General features: G+C 39.8%; 1 protein-coding gene across 1 annotated transcript; it reads right to left on the reverse strand.

Annotated features, from left to right (window-relative positions):
* Positions 1-2,977: 2,977 nt before the first annotated feature.
* radx (RPA1 related single stranded DNA binding protein) lies at positions 2,978-9,076 on the reverse strand. Its single transcript, XM_070917884.1, has 15 exons — positions 8,488-9,076; positions 7,646-7,788; positions 7,335-7,527; positions 6,804-6,912; positions 6,473-6,573; positions 6,274-6,393; positions 6,085-6,180; positions 5,811-5,978; positions 5,148-5,305; positions 4,915-5,066; positions 4,727-4,774; positions 4,545-4,645; positions 4,230-4,466; positions 3,397-3,579; positions 2,978-3,296 (listed from the first exon to the last, which is right to left on the reverse strand). Exons 1-15 carry the CDS (start codon positions 9,074-9,076, stop codon positions 3,160-3,162), a joined length of 2,535 nt encoding a protein of 844 aa, XP_070773985.1. The 3' UTR covers positions 2,978-3,159.
* Positions 9,077-9,703: the final 627 nt, after the last annotated feature.

Genomic DNA, 9,703 nt, shown 5'->3' on the forward strand with positions numbered 1-9,703 from the left:
AGAGACTGCTAATCAGCTCTGGTACCTGCACTCCTATCTCAAACATTCACATTGAATATAAAAGGTAACAGATTTACTGGCTTAAGTTGTGATGCTTTAAAAACTGATGGTGAGATGGCAGAAAGAGGTTTGGAGTGAAGCCGGATTAGCAGTTGAACGACATCCAGGAAGAAAAACACAGTACAAGAACATATACGTACATATGTCTTTGGCTAATGACGATCAGACAGACAACAGTATACTGTACAGAAACTGCCTCTGCCAGAGTCTAACTTCATAATTTAAATTTAGAAATCTTCAAATTTGTTGCCAGATAGCTCAGCAGGACTTGTGTGTTTCCCGACATTCTCACGGTGGAACTTGTGCTACACTTTATAAAAAGCATGCTCAATATGACAGTTTGGTCTCAGCTGTACACATTGAAGTTAGCTACGTCATAGTCCCTTTCAAGACTGGTGCTGTTCATCTTGGACGACGAGACTCCACTGTCTGAACACTTTTAACATGTACGTTCAGTGCCGTTTTACACTTTCCTATGTGCAATGTCAATTTGAATAGAAGAATGTTAATTTATACTGTTATAAATGTTTCAGAACAGATGTACGATGTATATAGAGGTGTATAATAAGACATTGTACCATGTAAATTATATGGAAGTATTTTTTTAATGAAAATGTCCTAACATTCCTTCAGCCGGTGATATCAGCAGTATCTTTTTAAGGGTACAAGACGTGTCCAGTGAAGACTATGACTACAATGATTACACAGGACTTTGTCTGCATGGGAATGTGGTGCAGGGTGTTAGTTTTATCCCCAAACATGATAACAAAACAGAGACTCTGGAGCAGAGGGTGACATGTTCCCCATGATGATGAAAAAAGATTAAATGAAGAATCTGAATCTTTCTGTCCTTGTCAAGCAGAATTTCAGACACTTTTAGAGTCAGAGATCAGGGCTAGTGATTAAAACAGCTGAGTCTTTAAAAGTAGATTCAGCCAAAAGTGCAAAAAGTCATTTTCCTTTTTCAGTTTTTTTTAGCTTTTAAGAAAAAGTGCAATTGTACATCATCAAAATATAGTTTTTAGACGACTGAGGGAAGTCTCAGTCTCCCTTCATGTATTTCCATACATCCACATTTGGTCTAACAGCAGTAAAGCCACTGCCTGTATAGGTTCAGGTCAGCCAGCAACTCAGAGGTGCCATAGATGACTATATTTTGACTTTCCTTCATTATTCAATTTTATTTCAGCTACTAAAAGAAATCTGAAAACATTTTTGGACTCATAATTTTGCAGAATATCAACCTTTCAGTCATTTGCAGTGAAATTCCCCCTTCAGGTTGTTTTCCATCTAAACACATTCAGAGAAGATGTCAGTGTATGTTGTCTACAGAGCAACTGCTATCATTCTGTTATTTGCCTTGTGAAGATGTTTGAGGGGAATTCTGCTCGTTAAACTCAACTGTGAGTGAACCATGTTGAGAAAGTTCATGCGTTGTGCTCCAGATGTGGGTTCAGCCCTAAAATGATTGTGTTTTGGACAAAAATCACCTCATTCTCTGCCAGATGTTTGGATGTGAGATGATTTTTTAGAGTTTCTGTTAGGTGTGTATTGCTTCACAGACGTTATTGTAAATAATCCATCTGCTCAGTCGGTACTGTTTTTCTTTGCAGTCGCTCTCCCCGAACAGTAGACACTACCCCCCTTTTTTTTTTCATCTGTCAGAATGCTTTTCTTCTTCATGGGAGAATTCAGTGTTTTTCATTGTTTTTGAAGGCATGTGATTTTAAATCACATTTAACTTGTACTTTTCTGATGTATAAAATAATGACTGACACCTTCAGTGTGAGAGTGGGCAGTCAGATCAATGCTTTCTGTGTAAGATTTGCCAGGACATGAACAAAACAAACCTGGTTCACAGCCATTTCTGCAGTTTCAGTGCAGAAACACACTTTGAATATATTGTATAATAGAATGTAAAAAAAAAAAAAAAGTTTAGACTATATAGCTGTTTATTTTATATGTCTAATAGATTACATATGTATGTTACATGATTTTAAAATTAAAGTAATTTTATAACAGATAATGAAGTGTCTTATTAGAGGAGGTGAGTTTTTTTGGGGTTTTTTGCGTTCAAGTTGGTGTTGCACAGTCACTTGTATGGCTTGTTTTCTTTCTGTATTTACCATCAAAATAAGCTTTAAAAATATCGTTAATATTGTTTTAAAAGAAATTAACAAATTAAGTTTACATTCTAAAATATCTTGACATTAATTATGTTATATTGAATTATTTATAAATCAACCTGGATATTGTGAAATATTTGAAAATAAATATTTTTAAACATATGTATTGTTATTCTGAGCAAACTGTTTACATAGAAGATTATTTATGTACAAGAGTGTTTCTCAGCTGTGTGTTCTTAATGCAAAAAGCCAGGTTTGTATTAATCTATGAAAAAGTCTCAGCAGACCACTGGAGGAAAGAGGTTGACATCAGTACTTAATAACACGTTGTGCAACAAGATTTTAACACTTCTCTGCTAAACAGCTAACTTTAAACCATGTTTGTTGATAGTGGGATAAAGATCAGATGTCAGATGTCACATTACTTGGTGTTAATGTAGGCACGGCAGAGGGGAGCCCAGGTGAGCCACTGTCACACCTCCCTGTGCTTTGATTTTCACAGTGATTCATTTGATGGCAGCCATCCAGGAGAGCATTTGTGTCTCAAACTTCCTCTACAGTGATGATTTCCTAGTTAGAGGAGTTCAAACTCTCAGCATGTAGTGAACGGACACCTTATTTGAAGCCTAAGCAACATCTGTCAGTCACAGTAAATACACTGTTGAACTCTAATGGTAATAAAATGTGCAGTTGTATGTATTTCAGTGCTTTAATGGATCATGGAACATGTTCAATAGAACATTTTCTTTTATTCAAAAGAAGCATTATTTTAAACATTATGTGACATTTACTCTACATGTGTAACTGGTAATCAGAGAATTTACAAGTATCAAATTGAAGCCTGGGCTAAAACAAGTGGAATAGGTTTCCTTTGCTCTTTCTATCCAAAATAACTTGGCTAATTACATGATTAATGTACATGTATAATTACACAATATTCTCACAGAACTGGACACTGGCTCCTCTCTACCTCCTAGTCGAGACAAACCTCTGTCACTCTGTACACCTTGTTGATGAGGACTTCCACCTTATCTCCCCCCAGATGACAAAGGTCCAGTATGCACATGACATGTGTATCCTCCAGCTCGCTGGCAGTCACTAAGACCTCCTCTGCAAGACAACACAATTCACATTGTAGCGTCACCTGTCACACTCACCCTAAATATGATGCTATGTATTAGTGATAGCAGGCTGGTGTGTTGGCAGCTACCTGGCTCAGGAAGTGTTGCTTCACTGGGGTTGGCTGAGTCACTGAGAGGGCAGAGGAAGCCTGACGAAAGGCAGGACAGCATCGTGTTGCCATGGGGATCCTGAGGAAGACCTACAGCCCTGGGCTCATCTGAGCTCATAACAGGAAAATACGCAGCATCGACGGCTATCTGCTTGTTTATGCCTGTGAAAAAAAGATTAGAAAACTTATGGTCATCATCACCATTCTTTGCCAACAACATAAAAACAGAAGTCATTTTTTAAGATGCTGGTTTTCAGCCCTAACTGAAGGCAGGCTCTAAAGGTAGACCTACCTGACTAATGTGTGACGGCTCATAGGATTATAATGCATTATTCAGAGGGTAACAGAAGTGTTATGATTCTAAAAGCTGCTGTTCGAAGACAACGCCATGTTTAACTACACAGCTTGTTGAAAACTGAATAGAAGGCAAAGAATAAAAGTTTAATGGAGCAGATCCACCTTAATAATACAGAGTTATATGAGTTTTGGTGTTCTCTAAATGTGACTCAGACCTCTGACTGTGCAACTTGGTTTCTGCCGACTCATTGATGACGTAACGGTAATATAATAAAAACATAAGAGGTCAGTTAGTTAGGTCTACACTTATTCAAGACTAACAGAATTAGACAGTTTTGTCCACTTGAGAGAGTCATTCATAAGAAAGAGAAGGCCGAGGCCTAAATCCTAAAGAATAATTCAGACAGATTATGTAGGAAACAGGAGCATGTTCAGACACACAGGCTGGACAATAGAGGCTGAGATTAATTTCTTGTGCGTCACACATCAGAGTAATTCTTACAGTAAAACTTTACCTAATATTGTCACTTGGTAGTATCCTGGACAAAGCAGAGGCGGGCGGGTGTCTGCGATTTGCTCTGGTGTCCACCGCGTTGGCTGAAGGTTGCTCTGCTGCAGGAGGACGTTCTTCTCGTCAAACGTGAACCTCCGAGAGATGCTGTCCTGGTACAGACCCCCTTGACACAAATGTTCAGACACTTCCTGTCGTTGCTTCGGCCAACTGCTGCTTTCCCAAGATAATACACCAGAGTCTGGTGGAAAGAAACGCATCAGTGTGACGGTGTATCAGAACACATAAGGTGCACCACAGTAAAGCTCCAGTAATGCACCTTGACTTTGAGTTTGCAGTTGTAGGTGACCCTCCTCAGATTCAGAGTCACTCTCTTCTTCTTCGTGCTCTTGTCCTTCCTCTGTGTTTTCATGTGCAGCCCTAACGTAGGAGCAGAAACAAATGAGCTCAGAATGGTTGGAGTGGGTTACTGACGAGCACTACCACCTGAATCTTCAGTACCTTTTCGCTGACATGCCACCACGATTCAATGAGGACTGCGTGGTTACTCTGGAAAACACGTTGACATGTTACATTTCATTCAAAGATGAAAATAGGCTTTAGATAAAATGTGCTCCTACTAGCCACGAAACTTCAATTAAAGATTCAATATCAAGCTCACAAATCTGTTAGTCAGGAGTCAAATCTACCTGATTTTAATTCTTCTTTTCCTTCTGCTTGCTGACATTTTCTCAGCAGAGGGAGGAGTTAAACTGGCTGCCAAAGTCCGCTCAGCTGTCGAAGGGTGACTGTGTGTGTCTGGTACAGCTTGTTCCCACACATCAGTCGAAACATCTGGCACCTGCAGGAAACCGGTTGACTTAATTTAACAGTTTTAATGGTCACTACTCTTGAAAAGATGCTTTAAAATAATGTCTATTACCTCTTTCTCTTCTGTTCCTTGAGACGCTGTGGTCTTTGGGTTTTTCTTGTACCGCACTGCCGTGATCTGTCCTTGAATTGCAAGTTTTTTATGTTCCCTATATTGCAGGGTCTCCAACTCCCTCTTAAAGTCAGCAGCAGCAACCAGAGGAGCTTGAGCTGAAGATGGGAGCATAAAGCTTTAAAAATACGTCTACAAGGTCAATTGAACCAAATCACTTTTACTTTAGGGTGCAGGATGTACTGTACTCCACTTTACAGGCCAAACTGTTGTCTAAAATGTGTCTTCCTATGGGTAGCTTGAAAGTAATAGCTTTTGAAAATTGTAATAAATTGCATAAAGATGAACTCTCTGTAGCTATGCATTAAGATACAGACAGAGCAGCTATATAGTACAAATAATTTATCTGGACCGTACACTACGCTGTATCTGCAGGAAACTCCTGGCCCAGGTTTTATTTGATTCCTGCCACCCACAAGAGAACAGAGTGAATCTCATTATGGTTTACTACTGAAGTGGAGTTCATAATTACATGTCCTGAAATTATAAAAATGTAAGCTGGACCTTTTTTTCTGAGGCTAACCAGTGCTTTCTGAAATGAAACTGTAGTACACTGAGAGGCCAAAACCCCCAGGCATGTGAATATGTTCTAAAACTGTTCACCTGAGGCATCTGCCATTGACTGGGTACATTTCTGTGGGGGATGAGGGTAGCAATAATGGCCACCAACAGTAGTCCTCTGGAGGACAACGTTGTCCTTCAAAGTTTTGGTCCACTGGATGAAGGTCTTCACTTTGGGGTCACTCACATATGGCTGACCTTTGTGGTAGCCTGTTGTGGAGACAGAAAATATACAGCCCAGTTCCAACTGCAGAGACCAATACCGTCACCACATACATGTAGATTACCAGGTACTTGTTGTTACAGCTGTGCTGACCTGTGATGAACGTCTCTGTCTCGCAGCTGCTTGTGAGGTAGGGCAACGAGCCTTCCACTTGACAAACTCTCATCTGAGTGCACACCAGGTAGGTCACTGTGGCAGAGATGATGATATAGTAACGTAAGTGAAAATGCTTACAAGTGTGGCGACAGAGCTAAGAGACAACAGCTGATGCAGTTGACTTACTTGGGCAAATACGACTGAAGATTTCTGGTTGAGAAGAGGAAAAAACCTCCAGGATAAAAGGGTGGTCACATGTTCCATCCACTGCGTGGATCCAGCGATGTGTCCAGTATTTTTCTGGCCCTAAAAAGTGAACATCAATCAATCACCAATAACTGAACTTCAATTTGACAAGAAGTTCAGCAGCGTTTACATTTCTTACCCTTGTTCCCTTTACTCTTGACTCTTTCAACACGACCAACAAATGTTACCAAACCAATGACATCACATGCAGAATTGTTGGATAATCTTTCCAACTCTGACCTGTAAGATAAATACGTAACATGAAGCAGGTTTTGAACAAAACTGAAATCAATATAATGCATGGCTCAACAAGGAAATGCTGTATAAACAGAATAATATTAAATAATCTATAATAATGTCTTTTGTATTTGTATAAACCAGAACAGAAAAGAATAGTATAGCATGCACACCTCAAGTACTAGACAAAGATAGACAAATGTTAAAACTGTAGATTGAGAGATTGATTGTACCTGGTGGTGAACTGGTAGGAAACCTCCGGCAATCCCCACTGAGGCAGTACACTCTTTGGTGAGACCACAGTGATGACTGAAGCTGGGTTGCGAGGGTTCAGGCAGATTTCTTTAATACATATGAAGACATTACATTACAGAGAGATAAGGCTAAGGGTATATTGTGGTTCACCACAGTAAACATTTTATAATTACTTTTTCAAAACATGGAAAATTTCAATTTATATCCTGTTGATGTTAAATCCTGAGGAATAAAAGATAAATGCCAGAATAGGTGAAATGTTCAAAGGACAGCCACAAAAATTCTCAAGATTGACCTCAAGCAGATTTTAATGACATGCATAAACTACAGACTCCTGCAACTGAAAATTTGTTAGTTGTTTGGTTTATTATTTAAATATTTGAGGGTTGGACAGACACATTTCTACTATAAGACAATAATATGCCATATATCATTGCATTTGTGCAACTTTTTCAGACCAAAAATACTATTCACACAAAACTTTTGCACTTCAGTAGTTCTGTACATACCGACAGAGTGAAAGGTCTTCATTCTGTGATGGTCCATTTGCGGGTGTGACCGGTTTGAATAACTCTGTTTCAAGGTGTAATTTTGGAGGTACAACACTGCGCCTACATTCAGTCTCTGGTAAAACTCGGGACAAAGTTCGTTCCAAAGCACTAGGGACATTGTGCCGCTCTGGTCAGCAACTTCAAAGTAAGCCTGAAATATGACAATGCATGATGAAAAAAAAAAAGTATGCTCTGTCCCAACATAACAGTGAAATCCTGTTCACATCTTGTTACTGAGGCTCCCAAATTCTTGAGAAGTTCAAACTCACCTGGTAGGGGTAATCAATCTTGAGCCCAAACTTCCCATAATACCGTAATCTGGATTTGTGTATTATCTTCACTAGGAGAGGGAGAGGCTTCCATGTGTTTCTAAAGGATGACTCCAGACTACTAAGAAGAGTAATCTTGGACACTGTTGAAAAGAAGACACATCTTCAGGATTTTTGCTGCAATTGTCCAAAGGTCATGCAAAATAAAATACATTTTGTAAAATCAACAACTGTATTCCTACCGTGTAGCTTTGACTGGAAATTATGTAACTAATCAATGTGGAAGATATAGTATATTAATATCACTGGTTTTACGGTGTGAGACTACATGTTGTCTAGGATTGTGGGTTTTATGATATCTTGAAGTACAGGTTAAAAGTTGTATTCTAAACACATTAGATTGTTGTAGCTGAGTGAAGTGAACAACGTCTGCTTGGTTGGAAATTTTATAGACAACTGAAAATGATTCTGACCATCATTTATCAAGCCTAAAGAGAACACCCAAATTTGAGGATTTACTGCCTTTCTCTGTTTTATATCAATATAAATGTATTAGCTTTGTGTTTTTAACTGTTGGTCGGACAAAACAAGGAGTTTGAAGGCATCACCTTAGGGAAATTGAGAAATTGTGAATGGCATTTTTCGTTGCCCAGGAGGATATTGACAAATTAATAGTGACAATAATTATTAGTTGCAGCTGTGCATCATATCCAACGTATTATAAAGTATAAACATATTTTGAATGCGCCAATTGCCATCCTAAAGATATTGTCAAATTATTGAAGTCCACCTCAGTTGTGTAAATATACGCCATGTGCACAGAGGGATCATCAGTGTCTCACCGTCCAGCACTGTGTCAGATGACGGATACCCTGAGATCCAGACGTCTCCCTCCGGGTCGTCGTTGTTCCACAGAGACAGGTAATGTTTACGGCTCACCTGAAGGGGAACATCACTTTGCAGCACCACACTCCTCTCCATGCCGTGCTTGACCAGCATGGGCAGTGAACTGACATCCTTTGTAACGGGCAGCACAGCAGACCTCTCTACACCACATCGGAGCTTTTCAATGCAAATGTAACCATGTCCCAGTCTCCTCTCGTTGTAAACAAAAGAGCACTGCGTGATGCTGATGTCAGTCCCAGTCCTCAGGATGTTTGTGTGCACCAGGTGATTTAAGGTAGGGTGAACAAAGCATTTGGCTCGCCAGACTCCGTCAGTGACAGTCACATCGTAGCTGTAGCTGTCGGGCTGCTGCCCCTCAGCTTGCTCAGATAAGTACCTCTGAAGTGCAATGACAGCGACAGGAGCCGCATCCTCAGTTTTTAGTTTTAGACACTGTGTGGAAGATAGCCGCTCCAACGTCCTCTGGAGGAAAGACGCTTGAGAAGGACCAGTCTGCATCGAAGAACAAGACGTGTTATCCTCCATTGTGGACAATTGATTAAACTCGTTACCTGTTGGATAGCTCGTGTGTCGCTGCTGTCACCGAATTATCTCATGTTAGCTTGTTGGCTAACTAACGTCTTCCTGCTAGTATTACCAACAATGCCCGTTTAAACAGAAGCAGAGAAACTAGAGGTATCTGAAAGACTGCAGGAGTAGACTTATCTTACTGCAGCTCGTTAGTTTACCATACAAGTCTTCACGGTGTTTTGAGAAGAGGATACTTCGCTAACGAATTTACAGTAAAGGCAGTCTAACGTTACAAACAACGCGGGTGCTGTTTGATTGCGTCACTGTTGCCTTTGTACATCAAAAAATACGCAAAGACAAAGAAACCCACCGTAAGTTAAAATACTTTATTTTATAATGTTACCATACTGAATACTTTAGCCTGACCTAAAAACTACCCGGATAATGTACACAGGAAACAGCTATTTTTGAATTCCGCGCTGAGCAGTGGGACTCCTGACGTCATCAACGCGACGGTGGGTTGTAGAGTGAGAGCGACTGTTATCTTTGCATCTGATGTGAATTTTCAAACAATTGGTAAAGTCATCTTAAAATTTCTCCACTCAACTGGACTCTATGAAAGAACATAGAATAAACGGTAAA

The sequence above is a fragment of the Enoplosus armatus genome, chromosome 13 (assembly GCF_043641665.1).
Source record: "Enoplosus armatus isolate fEnoArm2 chromosome 13, fEnoArm2.hap1, whole genome shotgun sequence".
NCBI classification, from domain to species: Eukaryota; Metazoa; Chordata; class Actinopteri; order Centrarchiformes; family Enoplosidae; genus Enoplosus; species Enoplosus armatus.